This window comes from Notamacropus eugenii, chromosome 3 (genome assembly GCF_028372415.1).
Source record: "Notamacropus eugenii isolate mMacEug1 chromosome 3, mMacEug1.pri_v2, whole genome shotgun sequence".
Classification (NCBI taxonomy): domain Eukaryota; kingdom Metazoa; phylum Chordata; class Mammalia; order Diprotodontia; family Macropodidae; genus Notamacropus; species Notamacropus eugenii.
The window spans coordinates 191,081,820-191,099,799 of NC_092874.1; the positions used below are offsets into that span (position 1 = coordinate 191,081,820).

Here is a 17,980-nt window from a genome sequence, read left to right on the forward strand (position 1 = left end):
TGATTCTCATTTTACTGGTCTTTTCATGCATTAGCCTTCCTCTCTCTGTTGACCCAATTTTTGCATGTCTCTCACTGCTACCTCTCTTTCAATTTACCCTTTCTATCTAGCCTTCATATTTATTCTTTACCCAAACTTAAAGTCAGGAGACCTCGTTTTACCTGCTCGATCTCATATCTAACATTTTCTAGGTGTTTTACTATAGATAGGCTACAATCTCTTGGAGTCTGTTTCCTTACCTGTAATACAGGCTTTTGATACCTATCTCCCAGAGTTATTTTAAGGAAAGAGCTATATTAAACCTCAAATATAAACCATAGAAAGGCACACCATTATACCTACTAGTATGGCTTTTACTACTTCCTTTCTTTTCTCTCTGCCTAGTCTATTTACATAGACATAACATTTCTTTTTTCTTTTAGCATTCCTATCTTTGGCCTTTATTATACTTTGTTTCTCATGTTTTCATTTTTCATCTTATCTTAGTTGAACAGTTGCTCTGAATAAGAAGTAGAAGATCCCAGAATGTTAGTGTTCCAAAAGACTTTAGAGAGCACCTAGCTGACCATCCCCCTCTACTGTCCCTGCATACTCCCTTCACTTTATAGATGAGAAATTCAGGGTCTAGAGTTGAAGCGACTTTCCTAAAATTACACAGCAAATGAATGGCATAGGGAGGATTTGAACCAAGGTCTCTGACTAGAAGAGTAGTGCTCTTTCCGTTCTACCATAATGTAATGTAGAAATAAGAGGCAACCAATGACTGTGGCCAATTTAAGCACATTGTCAAAATATAATCTGCCAGAAACATGAACAAAAAAATGTTGCCATCTTGACGCTGCAGAGAATGCAGTGGGAAAAGAAATGGACTTGAAGTCAGAAGTTTTCCCCTTCCTACCTGCATGAACTTGAGCAAGTCACTCTCAGGGCCTCAGTTTCCTCACCTGTAAAATGAGGGGTTTGGACTAGATAATATCACGTGATTGGTTGCACGAATGTGACATATTCAGAATTAATATTGAAAATCTATTTTATAGGTGGAGAACAGCCCTAGAAAGTAAAAATTCACCTTAGTTGCTGCTTTTCCCCTGAAAACATGGAGTTTATTGTAAGATCCTAAAAGGTCATTTTCCACAATGATTTTCTCTGCATTTCATGCCCAACATTTTGTGAAGCTGTCCAAACCTTCTTTTAACTGCTTACATTCTAACACTACTGATTTTGAAACTGGAATGGAGAAATATTGCTAACCCCCGACACAAACAAGCAGCAAGACTTGAATTTTCATAATGGCTGTAGAGGTATAATTGTTTGCAGATGTCATTCAACACAATTTCACCATGGTGAGGCAGGCAAGCTATCACTTTATATCAGTGTGTAAAACATAATGCTTTTAAAATTACTGCCAAACATCAACATTCTTAGGTAAGTAGGACTATGTTTTTTCTACAGTATTCTCAGAAATGCCTTCCTATTGAAAATTTCCTACAGGAGAACACAAAAAAGTCAGGAACCAAAGGAACAGATAATATAAGAACATCATCCTAACTCATCGGACCAAACATGGCCTCATTATGTGAACTGTATGGATAAAGGGAGAAGATAGATGTGAATTAAGGGGATGTAGCTTAGGGCACTAAAGATTTCTTGGGTTTGGATGCGTAATTCTGTTCCCTAACCCACCACTGACTATGCTCTTTGCCTTTGCCATGGCTGCTTTCTTTTGGCTTGGGTCAGATATTCATTTGCTACATTTTGGACAACCTTTTCTGGTCACTTGAGGCAAATCAGAGTCACTCCAAAGGAAGGTTTACCACTTTGAGAGCTGAGCTATTTTGAAAACAGAAAGTTTGACAACAAAGAGAATGTTCCTTCCCTTAATCCTTACATGTGACCGATCCATGTGCCTCATCTGTGGGAGAGTCTAATACGAAAATACTCTAAAATAGCTAAGCCTCTGGACACATCACAGATTGATAAGGTCACACAGAAAGCATCAAAGGTACAGAAAATGTGGGACACAGTTGACAGCTACTTTCTTGACTTAGATGATTCCAAACTGGGCCAGCTCATGTAACTCCAGGTGACTGAAGGCTTCCCAGGGACAAATGACTGTGATATCTATAAGAGAGGAGAAAAGGATATAAACCATTCTTTTCCACAGACTTAGAAGAACTTGTGTGTCCTTTTCCAGGGAAGGTCTTTCAGAAAGAGAGATGTCTCCATAACCTCACCTTGTCTTTTTCCCCGCACACTTAGCTTAGCCAGAATGGTATCCTAGTCCCCATATGCATTTTAGAGAGAACTGAGGTTCAGAGAATCTAATTGACTTGCCCACTTTCTTATTGATAAAGATCAAGTGAGGAGCCCAGGTCTCCCTCCAGGTCTAGCACTTTTTCTATTGTTTCGTATTTCTATAAACTCATTAGGCAGCTAAATGGTGCAATAATTAGAGTGCTGGACCTGGAATCAGGAAGTCTTCTTTTGAAACCTGGCCTCAGACGTTTATTGGACACATTATTTAAACTCTGTCTGCTTCAGTTTTCTCATCTGTAAAATGGGGGTAATAATAGCACTTACCTCATAGCGCTGCTGTGAGGATCAAGCCAAATAACCCATGTAATGCTCTTTGCAAATCTTAAAATGCTACATAATTATTATTGCTTCTTAGAAAAATGCATGTTTGAGGAATCAGAAGTGGGGTAATGCTGTTAGCTTGATCACACGAGGTGTTATCCCCATTTTTCAGATGAGGAAATTGATGTGCAACCAATAAGTCTGAAACTAGGATTTATTACTATAATGATTACTAAATAATCAAATATTTAATAATATTTATGTTATCATTTTAGTTAACTTCATAGATATAAAGTTAGTTATATGTATTATATTATCATATTATACATATATTATATTTGTTAACTTTAAGATTTGCAAAGCATCTAATACATTAACTCATTTAACATTGATTGGGATGTAGGTGTCCTGATTCAAAGTGCAATCTGATACATTATGCTAACTCAGATAAGCAGCTGATTACAAAGTGCAAATATATGCACGCTTGCTCTTATAAATACGACAGTTTTTATCAATACTTAACAAACAGTTAATAGGAGGGGGAAAAGTTCCTTATACTCAATTTAAACTTTTAGCAGTCTTCATTTAGGGCTAGTTTTAAAGCATCTGTCTTCTTGAAAGTATAAGAACTGATAGTCCTTGAATTTAAGGATCTTGTGTATAAATATCTCATTAGACTCACCTGTTCCAAGGCCCTCCATGCCTGGGATGTCATCTCCGAACCTATGAAGTTAAAAGGGAAAAAAATAGAATGGGGGAGGGAGGATTAGCTGAGATAAGATAAAGATGGTCCTGGATTGATTCATTTAGGAATTCACTTGACTGAAAAGAGCGAGAGGACAGGTTTGCTCATTTCTTTTCCCTCTCACATCTATATACAGTAAATCTTTTGATTTGTACAGTATTCACAGCATCTCCTAGATCAAGAACAAGTAAAGGAAACTCAAACAAATATTAGCCAATATGTGCCATGGAAGAAATGTTGAAACTGAAATATCACTTGAAACATTTATGAGCTATCAAAGGAAGTTCTATTCTCATTGTTCCTCAGTTAGAGACTTTAGTCCAAACCTTGCTCCTTTAAAAAAGAGAGACATACATTTAACCAACTAAAAATTGGGACAGCTGTGGCCAGATGATGAACATGATACAAAGTGAGCTAATTAAGAAGGATGCCCTCGTAGTTGAGATGGTATGGACGTCTTGGTAGGAAATCTTCAGGTAAGGCTTAAAATGAAAGTAGAGAAGAAGAGAAAAATGGAGGGACTGCGGATGAAAAAAAAGTCCCAAGTATGGTCTGAATATTCAGTGACTATTCACTGAATATTTGATGAATTAATCTTCAAACAAAGGTGATTTAGGACAAACAACCATGAAATATGGTGGTATATTTTCCTTCACCTTGGATGCAGGAACTCTTACCCTTTCACACCTTTCTTAGGAGGCTTGCTCTTGAACTGTCGAGTTTGTCTCTGCTTGAATTTAGGGGGTGCCTTGCGTGGAGTGGTGGGACCCTGGCTTGAGGCTGGAGGGGCCAATGTATTGTTGTCACTCATTTTCGCGTTCCTTAGAAGTAGACAATATTTCCCTTTCAAGTGTCTTAACCTACAAGGTAATCACAGACAATAAAGTCAGTGAAAAATGCAAAGGGATTTCTTATAGCTTCATATGCTATTATTAATAACAAGAGACGAAAATATTTTGGGGTTTTCACTGGAAGTTAGATGAAGTTAATATATTTCCAATAAGAAGAAACTTTACATTTATGTGGCAATGGACTAATAGTAGAATAGTAAACTAAAATAATCTTGTAGTAGAAGAAATTCAGTAGAATAGATGGTAGACTGAAAAACACAGGTATTTGGAAATGCAGGAAGTCAAGAAATCTGAAAACATTACAATGAATTGTTGTAACCACCTATGTTCACAATTTAATGCTGAAATCAGCTCTCTGAGAGTGCTGCTCTAGGAAGGAAAGAAACAAGTATTTATTAAATGTCTTCTACATTCCAGGCAGTGTGCTAAGTGATTTATAAGTACTACCTCACTTGGTCCTCATGACAACCCTAAGAAGTAGGTGTTATTATTATCCTTGTTTTTGAGTGGAGGAAACAAAAGTTAAATGACTTGCCTAAGGTCACACAGCTACTAAGTGTCTGGGACCAGATTTGAACTTGGGTCCTCCTGGCTCTGGGCCCAGCACTCTACCCACTGTGTCTATAAGAGAAAGAATAGCTGAAAATAAAAGGGAGAGCTGTTAACCTCAAAGACTGACCACCATCAATCTATTACCTTTACAGGGACCTACATTCCAACTTATTAGAGAATAAGCTTTTATTCTGCCCACAGTCATAGGAAAGGACTCACATCTCACATCTCAGTCTCACACATCTTCATTTCTTGTGAGTATATAAAAACAGCCAGGATGGCCTTGTCACTATTAAGGAAAGCAAATGTTGAAACAAACATTAAGGGTAGCGTAATGAGGTCAGTTGCTAGGATACAAGAACTCTGCTGTTCCTACTTCTCGCTGAGTTCCCCATAACTTAATGTGATCAGTATTTTATTTGATAAAATATTTTTTCCTTACATGTCTTTCAACATTACTCAAAGAACCCTCTTCTAAATCTTTCCCTGCTGTTTTGCCTTTATTTTTTTTATTTCCTTCTGAATCAGATTTAAAATCTAAAATCTAAGGTATTTGTCTTTTTTCTTCCATTTCCCCAGTTAATCATTTTTTCTCCAGTAAATTGTTATCTGTTCCCCACCTTCTGCTTTCTCTTTTGCCATTATTGCGAACTACCCGTCTTATGAAGGGAGGTCTCTGCTCCCCTCAGTTGTTTATGACCATTCCAACTACTGCATGCACTTATATTTTATTTTTTTGTAGTTACTTAGGTATGTGTTGTACCGCTGTAGTACACTGTAGCTATGAAAGCAAGGAATCTTTTTTAATTTAATCCTTGCCACAGACCAGGCACAGTGATGTGTGCATAATAGCAGCTTTAAAATGCTTCTTTAATTGAGTTAAGTTCCAACTCAAATTCTTTGATTTTATAACTACATGCATGCAAAAATCTCAAGATTGGAACCAAGATATAAGGAATGTGTTGTTGAAATAGCAATGATGGGAAAGCTGGAGAGGAATCCACTTCATCTTACAATTTGGGATGGAGGAGAGGAAATTTCAGTGAGGCAGCCAGTGGTGCTGTGGATAGAATGCCAGGCATGGAGTCAGGAAGCCTTGAGTTCAAATATGGGCCTCAGACACCAACTAGCTGTGAGACCCTGGGCAAGTCACCTAACTGCAGTTTACTGTGGTTTCCTCAGATGTAAAATGAGTAAAAATAGCACCTTCCTCTGAGAGTTGTTGTGAAGGTCAAATGAGAAAATATTTGTTAAAAGCACTTAGCACTGTGTAGGCTCATAGTAGGTACTATATAAATGTTTATTTCTTTCTCCTCTTCTCCTTATGCACCTTACCCTAGGTATATCTACAGAACAGATTTCAAAAGGTTCAGAGGAAGGATGGATAGAATCCCAAAAACCAGATCTGCACAACCTGGTATGGCCTGTGGGCTGCTTGCTGTGCATCAAAGGATTTGGGGCACCCCTAGGAAAATTGTAGAGAAAAACATTCTCTCCATTTTCCATGGGCCACCAGAAATCCTTTGGTGCACCTACTGGCCACAAGCAGCCTCTGGGATGTAGGTTCGCAGGCCTGCCATCAACTAAAGCTCTGGGGAGGTTAGTATAGGAAATTCTAAACATGATATTATTTAAAATAAAAGTTTATTACTTTTGTTTTTACATTATCTATACTTCCCATTATCCCCATTCCCTCCCAGAAAAATATTCCTTATAATAAAGCAAGAGTGAAGAAATGAAAAGTTCTACAAAATAATATATCAAAAAAGTCTCATGTTATTTGAAGTCTCCCACAACAACACCTCCCCCTCCATGCAACCACTTGTGCATCTCAAATTTAAGATGAAATTCTGAATGATGAAAGAAATGTTTCCAATGAGGAGGGAAAAAGGAGGATTTGTCTAAAGAGACTGGTGTGCCTACACAGGGAATTCATCAACCAACCTGAGTATTTTTGGTTTTTTGTTTGAAACCATGTACAGAACATGGAAGCAAGGGCAGTAAAGGAGGATGAATTCATGAGTGAAACATGGATCCATCCGAATAGAGTCAGGGATACCAGTGCCTAAAAGGAGATAAATTTGACATGGAAAACCAAGGATATCTCCAGCTCACTATATATAGCTATACTGGGGTAAAGACATGTACTAGGAAAAAAGAGCCATGCAGTAGTGGGGGGCTCCTGGACCAAGCTACCCAGAAAGGAAAGGAAATACTTCAAGCCAATGCTGAGGTCTGAGACAAATCCACCTACAAAGAAGAGGAGTGTGTATACTGTGCTCAGTTCCTAGATTAAACAGGAGATAGAAGTGAGTTGCAGCAAGTGACATGAAGTAGAACGCCTGGGCTTGGCCCTTCATTTGTATCAGATCCACACGAGTCATATTCTAGTGTCCTCAGGGGGAAGCTTGGATGACGCCATTAGCTAAAGAGAAGTGTTTGTGAGAGTCAAAATTGAATCCAGACTTTGTAAGCCCAGAGCTGGAGTTCTGGGGCCATGGATGCCAATAATTATCATAGACGTCAAGAATTATTATATGTACTTGACAAGGACATTGTACTTTTTCTTTTATAATGAAATTTTAATAAACATTTCAATACACAAAGAGAACTGGAAAGAATTATATATGAAATATTAACATCTGTTATATAGCTTTTCTTTTTTCCAAAAGAATACTTTAAGTATATACTGAATTTAACAAGGTAGTAACACAATGTCTGTCTCTTTATAAATGATTTTTGCCATACATATGCATATGTGTGTATGTGTATATATACACATATTTAATGTTTTGCTGATGTTTCCCCCCATCACTATCCACTAATTCAACCCCACCCCAAAACACATGCACACACACACACACACCAACAATATACTTTCCAGGAGCTATTTTCCTTTCAGCTAGATCTGTTTCTTTTTCTGAAACTGGGTTAAGATCTCCCCCTGGTCTCTACCTGTTTTATACTTTTTAAGGTATTCCTTTATTTTTGGTGTGTGTTCTTGGTGTGATTAGCATATAATTATATATAGTATTGCATGTTATCTCAACCATTAGACTGTAAGGTCCTCTAGGGCACAGAGGGTTTTTGCCTTTCTTTGTAGCCCCCTGCTTAGTACAGTGCCTGACACAAGGTAAATGCTTAATCAATGCTTGATGATGATGATCTCACTGTTCCCCCTAGCACATAAGGCTTTCTTCCTCCTCAAATTCATCAAGATACAGATATATAGATATATACATACACATGTGTATATATATATATATATATGTATATACATACATACATATAAATAGATATATACATATATCCTTGCACTCTGTATCCCCTAGCAGGCAGAGACCGATCCTGGTATTGCTATCTTGTAAACACTACCTTGCACAGGTGATGGGCTTAATAACTGTCATTGGAATTATTGAGTAGCAAAGAAGGGATAGTACTGCTGCTCCGAATAAATGAGACATAGTGGAAGGAAGAAGGAACTGACCTTTATTTTGTTCCGTTTTTTTTAGACCGGAAAAGACAAAGCAAAAAATGACTAATAGAGAATTGAAACACATAACAAGGGAACACCTAGCTTTGTTTGAGTTCAAATCACCAAGCCACAATGAGGTAGTATCCTAAAAGACCTGGTAGTTGGGATATGTGATCTTGTGAATGATCTCCGAAAGACTATGGAAAATGGCATGTAGATGGCACAGTGGATAGAGCACAGGGTTTGGAATCAGGAAGACTCATCTTCATGAGCTCAAATCTGGCCTCAGATCCTTACTAGCTGTGTGACCCTGGACTAGTCACTTAATTCTTTGTTTTCTTATCTGTAAAAATGAATTGGAGAAGGAAATGGCAAACATGACAGTTGCCATGAAAACTCCAAATGGGGTCATGAAAAGTTGGACATGACTGAAAAACAACTGAACTGGAGAATGACAGAGGTACAATGGGCCTAGGGAGCGGCAAATACTATCTTGATCTTCAGGGCAGAAAGAGGCTAGAGTTTCAAAACAATAAGCCAGGGATGGCCTTTGATTTCTGGCAAAATTCTAGAATGCATTACTATTTTTCAAGTCAACAAGTATTCATTAGGTGCTTATTATATGCTAGGGCCTATGATAAGTACTAGGGGAAAGGGGGAATTAGAAATACAAACAAAAAGACAGTCCCTGCCGTCAAGGAGCTAATGGGGAAAGACAACTCATAAGAAAGGGCTGAAAATTTGAGAGGTGGGGAGAAAGCATTTGACTTTGGGCATTGTGGGGAAATTTAGAAAATAACAAGTAGAGTCAAAAGAAGAATGAAGTATATCAGCCCTGAGTCCTTCCTCAAATGGAAGTTCCAGGAGGAACTTACCAATGGGAGAAGGGAGACTGGAGGGCAAAGAGAGAGGGACTCTTCTAGGGTGAGAAGGCTAGAGGGACTGAGGGAACTTGTAGAGTGAGAAGGCAGCTGAGGCATTATACTAAAGTCTGGGAATCAGAAGTGCAGACAGGTGAGAAGTGGCATTAGAATGCATTGTTAAAGGGGTGGTTAGCTAACATCTAGAAAAGGAAGCAGTGATCAGGAAGAGCCAACAAGACTTCATCGAGAAGAAGCTATGCCAGACTAATCACAGTTTAGTTTTGATCAGAGGAATGCAATAGATATAATTTACCTAGATTATAATGTAATATATTATGATGTCTCTTCTTATTCTTGTTGACAAGCTTGTGAAAAAATACCGGTTACTGTAGATGACAGTACAGTTTAGGGAATTCAGGGCTGTGAATGAATGATCAGATTCAATGAGTCATTAGTGATTCAGAGTCCTTAGAAAGAAGTCTACTATAGAGTGCCCAAGGGATTTGACCTATTGAACATTTTTTATCAATTGCTAGGATAATAGTATAACAAATTTGCAGATAATAGTAATGATAGCTAACATTTATGTAGTGTTTACTATATAAATAAATTTTTACTATATAAATAAAATAAAAATAAATAAACATATGTGCTGGTGCTAAGTACTTTACAAATATTATTTCATCCTCACAACTCTGGGAGGTTGGTGCTGATATTATCTCAGTTTTACAGATGAGAAAAACTAAGGCAACAAAGATTAAGTGACTTGCCAAGGGTCACACAGCTACTACATATCTGAGACCAGATTTGAACTCAGGTGTTCCTGACTCCAGAGCTAGTACGCCTTCCACTCAGATGACACAAAACTTATTGGGTGAAAGAGTTCAAATTCAAGAAAATTTCAGCACCTAATATATTGATTCAACTATGGGATGATTTTTTTTTCTTTTTTGGTCCAGTCGTGTAATTTCATTGGTATGGGGAAATCCTGATCAGTAAATTCCCTTAACCAGTGCAGATCAATAACTTCTACAACTTATGGTCTTAAAAAGTTGTCCATTTCACTGAGAGGTTAGCTGACCTACCCATAGTCACATATTCAATATATGTTAGAGATAGGATTTGAACACAGGTTTTCCTGACTCTGGTCAGCCTTCTCTATAATTTTGTTTGTTGTGTTGTCTCTGAAGATGAAATTTAATAGGGGCTAATATAAGGTCTTACATTTGGGCAAAACTTCATGCTAAGAATTTTAAAAAAAAATGTGTGACTAGGCAGCATTTTATGAAACAAAGATCTCTAAATTTAACAGATTACAATCTTCATATTAGTCAATAGCATAATATAGCACTTAAATAAGCTCTTAAACTACATTAAAAGAGGAAGAGTGTGTAGAACCAGGGAGACAATAAAAATTATTTTTCTGTTCTCTGTCCTGGACAGCCCATATCAGTTGTAATTCAGAGAAGTACACTTTCAAAAGGAAAATGATCAATATTTAGGGCATCCAAAGGAGAATAATCAAGATGATGAAGTATCTAAAAGCCATACATTATGGAAATTATTAGAATGAACTAGGAATGTTTAAGATGGCGAAGAGAAAACTTAAGACATAATAGCTGAATTCAAATGTGAGAAGGGCTGTCGTGTATAAGAGGTGCTACATTTGTTCTATTTGACTCCAGAGGGAAAATATTCTATTTCCTTATATTCACAGAAAACTGCTTCCCCCAAACAGCATCCAAGGCCATCCTCTTCAAATCTGTCTGCATCTTCTCTTACATCCCACAGTATTTATCCTTGTTTTGTACTACCACACCCACACTCTCTCTGCCACCATCCATAAGCAATCTCTTCTTATTCAAAGTTCAGGTCATCAAATTTATCAGCCAATACAGATCATAGTGGCCATTGTGTAATAGTCTCTAGGTCATTCTCCCTCCTTTTTGCAAATTCAGTACCTGACTTCCTCTCCTCCTCAATGTTTACCCTTATATACTAGTGGACTTGAACATTCATGTTGCTGTTTCCCTCCTCAAATGCCTCAGTTCCACAGGCTTTTTAATTCCTACAACCTATCTCTCCACTCCACCTTGGCCATTCACGAGTATAGTTGTACTCTTAAATCTTGCTATGGCCTCCCGATGCTCTACTTCCATGTAAAAAAAATTCATATATTCCTTTATCTTATCATGACCTATCATTCCAACTCTTTATGCCTTATTCCTTCTAAGTTTCTTTTTCATCCTCATCATGACTTCCAATCCTTCCATCCTCAGTATGTTCCCAAGGCATTAGCTCTGTTTTGACCATTTTCCATCCTTCCCAACCTTTACCCTATAATTAATCACTTCTGTTCTCTACTTTCAAACATTTTGACTCCTTGTCCTGCTTGTGACTTGCCAAAACCCAGTCCTGGATTACTTTCATATACCTCCTCAACTTCTACTCATGTGGAAAAAGTAAAGCAACCAATTTACTGAGTACATGATAAATTTGTTACTTCCCTTCAGGTGGGTAGTTGGTAACTTGCAGCAAGTAAATCTTTTTATTCCTCCCTAATCTATTCCCCCAAACAAAACCCATTATATTTGCCCCCAAACTCATCCCTCCATTGAACATTCCCACTTCTGTCAAGGGCAGTCTCCCAGTGTCATAAAACTGGTGTAAACCTTAATTCTCCACTCTCACATATATACTAAATTGCCACATAATTGCCATTTCTATCTCTCCTTCACTTATCACTACTTGGACAGTCCTTACCTTATTTCACTTCCCCATCACCTCTCATCCAGACTATTACCTGGACATCTTTCTTCATCTCACTGCCTCCTGTCTTTCCTGACTCTCACCCATCTTCCACACTACTGCCAAAGTGATCTTTCTTAAGAACAGATATATGTCATTCTTCTATTCAGCAAACTTCAGAGGCTCCCTGTTACCTTTAGAATCATATGTAAATTCTTCCTTTGATTTCCAAAGACCTTTACTCCTTGTTTTTCTAGGCTTATGATATTTTACTAGCCCTTTTTCATTCTAAAGTCCAGTTTGGTTTACTCTCTGTTCTTCCCATATAGTACTCTGTCTCCCATCTCTATGCCTTTAAAAATAACATCTATCATGCTTGGAATGCACTTCTTCCTCATCTCTGAATTTTTCACTTCCTTACAGATTCAGTTCAAGCAATACTTCCCATATGAAGCCTTTTCAGATGCCCTTAACTGCTAATGCCTTCCCTCTCTAACCACCTTCTATTTATTTTGTCTTTATTCTCTCTATATTTAGTCTACACATACACATATTATCTTCCTCATTAGAATGTAAATTCTTTGAGAGCAGAGACTTTCAGTTTTTTTCTGTCTCTCCAACTCCTAGAACTGTGCCTGTCATATAGCAAACGATTAATTGAATCTCACTTTAGTGAAATTTGCAACATGTGGAAAATGCATATGGCTTGAACAAAAAGCTTCCTAATGATTAGAGTTATCCAAAAGTGGAACAGGTTGACTCAGAAAACAGTGAGTTCCTCCTCATTGGATGTCTGTGGGCAAATACTCAATGATCACCTGTTGGGTATACGAAAGGTACAAGTTGGACTAGACTGGAAATTCTTAACTTAGCATACATAAATGTGTTTTTTAAAAATATTTTCATATTTATTTTTCAAAATAATTGGGATTTTTGTAATCTTTATTTTATGCATTTAAAAACATTATTCTAGCTTTACCAAACTACCAAGAAGATCATGATACAAAAAAGGGTTAGGAACCTTTGTCTTTCATGGCTTGTGAAGTCCTTTCTAGCTCCAAGATCCTGTGAAATGAGGACCCTGCAAGGTTGAGAGTCATTTTTTAGCTATTTGATCCTAGGCAAGTCACTTAACCTCTGCCTGCCTCAGCTTCCTTTTCTGGAACATGGAAATAATAGCACCTAGCCCTCAGGGTTGTTGTAAGGATAAAATGAGATAATATCTATAAAGTGCTTTTCAAATCTTAAATTGATACACGAATGCTAATCTTATTGAGAGGATAAGGTAGACAAAGATTCTACCACAAAGATTCTTTTCCCCACCTCTCACCATTATGTGTGTGTTCGTCCTTCCTGGCTGAAGAAGACTATGCCCTCAGAGAAATAATGACATGACTTGAACTTGACTTTGTTTTTTTGAGTGAGGGAGGGCTGTGCAGGCCACCAGCCTCACTTCTCCAGAGCCATCTGAATCCAGTGACCAGATACTCATTAGGATGACTGGAGATGACCCAGGATGAGGTAACTGGGATTAAGTGACTTGCCCAAGGTCACACATCTAGTGAGTGTCAAGTGTCTGAGGTGAGATTTGAACTCAGGTCCTCCTGACTCCTGCACTGGTGCTCTATCCACTGCTCTACCTAGCTGCCCCTACCGGAAGGATAAATATGAATGGCAATTGCACAGACTTCTTCATTAGTGTTTCATGGCAGGCAGAGGCCTGGCATTCATGATTACTGGAGTATTTGGAAGGTGCTGGGAATATGAGAGCATGGAAAAAGGGGCAGTGGTTGTGGGGTGTGTGCATGTTGGAAGTGCTTTTTGTTAGAACAGGCAGTGAGTCACAGTAAGGAGTCTTTGGTGCCAGAGAGCTTGTTGTATAGTTTCTTTCCTTGTGTTATAAATTCAGGCTGTGTAGGAGTGCAAGAGAAGATAGAATATTGACTGATTGCTGGCACTACTGCACCCAACATACAGTATATACCAGTATGGCATGAGCAAAGGTGAGAAATGGAAGATAATATTCTATCTAGTAGAGGATCCCTGAATCACAGCACCTGAGCTTTCCTCTGAGTTCTATTTCTAAAGGAAAGTGTTTCAGGGAGAAGCACTGAGCAACCAAACGCCACTGTGGTCTTAGCTCCAAATCATGGTTCACAAGACTAGATACTTATTACTTCTGAACCCTTTAACAAAGAGCTCCTGACTCTATCACTCTACCCCTAAAATAAAGAGTTGTAAAACTACAGATTGACTTTCATAAATACTTCAGGGAACAAGCCCATTCCTCACTGTTGAAAAACCTAGCAAAGGACCATCAATTCCTAACCTCATGGTACCACATTGGCTCCAGTGAGTCCCTAGGCAAAACTCTTGTCTTCAGTAGCTCCAGTGACAGAATAAATGAGGTCATGGGAAAAAGCAATGGACAGCACAGGACAGCTTTGTGATCATACTCCCCAGGATGAATATCTGTGATAGGGTCACAGCTTGAGCCTATCTCCATTTTGATAACAGTGTGAAGAAAATGTAGGAACTCTCAACTTTTTGGGGAGAGGGGAAATCTTGGTTTTAATTCCATCAGTCCTTTCAAAGGAGTAGGAAATCCTTCATCTTACTCCAGCCCTTTTGGGAGTTCTGAGTATCTGAGTATTATTGGGGAAGCACCTAACGAAACTTGTCAGCCTAAACTTGTAATTTAGATGACTCCAGGAGATCCTATACTTCAAGGAAGCTATGGGACAAGAGCTAAAGCCAGAATTCTCCTTAATTGTTCAAGCAGAGTGCCATTGCTAAGGGCCTCTGTCTAATTCGATACAAAAAGACTTGGAGTGAGGTATAATTGTCATAAGCCCAGAGCAGAGAATTGTCAACTTTGTCTATCCAAAAAGACAGAATTTAGAAAAGAGGAAGAAACTCCAAAGTGACCACAATGTTTAAGGTTTTGTTTTCTTAATAATTATACTTCCTCATTTTCTTGTATTTTTTAATTTTCCATAGAACTTGAATGATGAACCTTCCTGGATAAATAATTTGACGTCTTGTCACTTTCACAAGGCAATGGAAAAATTGAAATGATAGAATCAGGTTTGGAAACTCAGGAATGGGACCAAGTTAATCTGAATCCTCTCTCAGTCACCTGGGATAGTCAAGCAATCTCTTAATCCAATGATGTCAAATTTAACCTCTGATCCTCTTTGGAAAATCTTCCTTCAAAGAAGAGTCCATACGCAATGTAATCTTCCCTGCATCATGATTCAGACCTGTCAGCCAGAGGAAATCAGGGAAAGCTGGGACTTCTTGGTCATGCATGCTCCCCTGGTAATGCCAAAAAAACCATCTCAGAAGCATCTTATAACTTCTGGAGCAACTCACCAGAAAAGAAACATCAGAATTGGCCAAAGTCAGAAAGAGATGTGACAACTATGTTTCTAGCCACTTAACCTCATTTCCCTGGCAAGCCACAAGAGTTCTCTGTTGCTTGCTTTGAACAATGATTACCTATGTTCTCAGATTGTTCTTTCCTTTTCTGAAAAAAAAAATTAGATGTACAAAAAAAAAGAGTAAAATATGGCAAAAAGGAGGGCCTCAGTCAAGAGTCAGTATATATTCAACTGAAAGGAAGAGAAGTTTTATGTTTTGCAAACCACAATTTAGGGGAAATCATTTCAATAAGACTTTAGCATGATGTACATACAAGGAACTGCTCTGGTACAATTGTAATAGTCCTGGGCCCCAGTTTCTACTTCCTACGCCGTAAATGCAGAGGCAGATTCAAGATTCTCTTACTTTCTCAATATGGAAAAGATCTATATAGGAGAAAAGGTGAAATCTTCTCCAGTAAACGGTACTAGGGGCCTGAAAATGTCACTTGGGGTCATTATACTCATGAAGTAAGGACTAAACACTCAATAACTGGAAAAAACCCCTAAACTGACAACCACCAACCAAAACTAAAACCATGAAGAACCTGGCCCTAGGAGGGAACAAGTAAGCCTTTTTAGAGATAGAAAAGTCATCTCTACTGCACTGTAGCCACTCTTGTCCTCTAGTTTAACTCTCCTTTGTCTTCCTCTTCATAGTCTCTTTTCCATCTCTTAAATAGCCGTTCTGAGGGTAGTAGTAAGTTCAGCCTTATAACAATATCATTGGTTATAGAACAGGAGTGAGAATAAGATGGGGACGTTTGGAGTTCCACCAAAGTTCAGTAACTGAGGCAATAAAAGTTCCTCAGTAGGAATTCAAAGAAACTCTTATGTGAACAGATGCAGAATGAAGCAAGTAGATCCAACACACCAATTATAATGGCCAAAGATGGATCCAAAGACAAGATAAGAAAATGAATTTCAATTCAATAAACATTTATTAAGTGTCTGCTATGTACAGCCCTTGCTTTCAAGAAGCTTATGACCTCCTATTTGTCTTTACAGAAGTGAGGCACTATGGGTGTGGAACATTGCATGACAAATTTAGTTAATGCTTTGGTTAGTTTTGCTGAAATTCTTTTTCTTTGGATTACAAAAGGATGGCTCTTTGTGTAAGGGAGGGGAACTAGTATATTTGGAAATGAAGGTGATGTGAAAGGAAATTAAATAAATAACACTATATATTCCAAAATGTATATATTTGGATGTATATGTGTTACACACATACATACGCACATATATAGTGACTACAACTGTGTAAATCGAAAGAACACTCAAATCAAGCTGATCACAAAGTAAACAACCAATCTTGGCCCCAGAGAGGATATGAGAAAGCACATCCTTCCTTTTGATAGAGATTGCCAATTATAGTGCTGCACACACCATCAGAAAGTTAATTAATAAGCACATATTAAATGCTTGGTATGTGCCAGGCACTGTGCTAAACATTGGGCAAAAAGCCATTTTTTAAATGCCTTTTTCTAATTCATATGAGGAAGGGATGGAATAAGCATTCACATAGTGCTTCCTAAGTGCTTCATAAATATTATCTCATTTGATCTCACAACAGCTCTACAAGGTATTATTCCCATTTCAGAGTTGAGGAAAAGGAGGCAAACAGAACCAAAGCAAAAGGAGGTTAAGTGACATGCCCAGGTTCACTCAGCTAGTAAGTGTCCGTGGCCAAATCTGAACTCATGTCTCCCCAACTCCAGCTCAGTGCTCTATCCACTTCACTGTCAGTGAATTCATGAGTTGCCCCATGGGAGGGTCCATTTGTTGAGGGGCAGAGGGAAGACAGGGAAAAATTTGGGGACATATTTAGAAATTACTGCATTATAAAAGCAATAAAAGATCTTAGAAATATTAAAGGAACCAAAAATAAAATATTCTCATTATAAAGAAGTAGAAGGCAATCTCATAGTAGAGACATACTAGATTGAGTTTATTTTCTTAATACTGAAGAGAAAAACTGTCCCATTTTTCATAGACTGACTTTATTCTTTTACAAGTTTTTAAAACCAGTTTCCTCTTCACTTCCTCCAAATTCTGCTCAGGCCAAACACTCCAAGACTTCATTCCTGAGAAATACTCACTGTGCTGAATGATGTTCCTGGAAGTCATCAGGTTGCCCTCTTCCCTCTGAATGAGAAAAGGCTATTTGAGTTCTGCTTCATCCCCCTGAAATACTCTTAAGCTTGCCGCCTAATTATCACATCGTGAGGTCAGAGCCCTGAGACCAGCTGATGAGAAGAGTGACGAAGTAGGATACTAATTCAGCCTGAAACAGGTTTAGGGGATTACTGCTAACTCTCTTGCCTAACTTGAGACTTCTCTCCTTATAAGTGAATACTGATTCCACATAAGAACATGAAAATTTCACTATTGCTTCATGTTGGTTCATTAGTAAGGTCAGATTTTGCTTCAAGAACCTTTTCTCCTTCCCTCTCCTTCACCTTCAGGGGTGGGGAATCTGTGGCCTCGAGGACACATGTGGCCTTTGGACTGAGTCCAAGTTTTACAGAACAAATCCTTTTATTAAGGGGGTTTGTTCTGTGAAGTGGTCTAGGAAGAGAGAGATCTGGAACAAAGCATCCCCTGATAGCCAAGGCACGTAGGCACATAGACAAGGACAATGGGGAGAGCATGATTTCTCCCATTCCTCTCAATTTAACTGAACGAACATGTATCAAACTTCTATTATGTTCAAGGTACTAATCAATGAGGCATGAGTTTGTTTTATA

The 17,980-nt window shown here is 38.2% G+C and overlaps 1 protein-coding gene across 2 annotated transcripts; it reads right to left on the reverse strand.

Moving 5' to 3' along the window:
* Window positions 1–1,281: 1,281 nt before the first annotated feature.
* Window positions 1,282–17,553, reverse strand: PDE6H (phosphodiesterase 6H). Of its 2 annotated transcripts, XM_072653647.1 has the most exons (5): window positions 17,333–17,470; window positions 9,377–9,483; window positions 4,000–4,182; window positions 3,260–3,300; window positions 1,282–2,121 (listed from the first exon to the last, which is right to left on the reverse strand). In XM_072653647.1, the coding sequence occupies exons 3-5, from the start codon at window positions 4,131–4,133 to the stop codon at window positions 2,045–2,047; spliced, it is 252 nt and encodes an 83-aa protein (XP_072509748.1). In that variant the 5' UTR covers window positions 4,134–4,182; window positions 9,377–9,483; window positions 17,333–17,470; the 3' UTR covers window positions 1,282–2,044. The 2 variants fall into 2 exon arrangements, with proteins under 2 accessions (XP_072509748.1, XP_072509747.1); XM_072653646.1 differs by lacking the exon at window positions 9,377–9,483 and having other exon boundaries at window positions 17,333–17,553.
* Window positions 17,554–17,980: the final 427 nt, after the last annotated feature.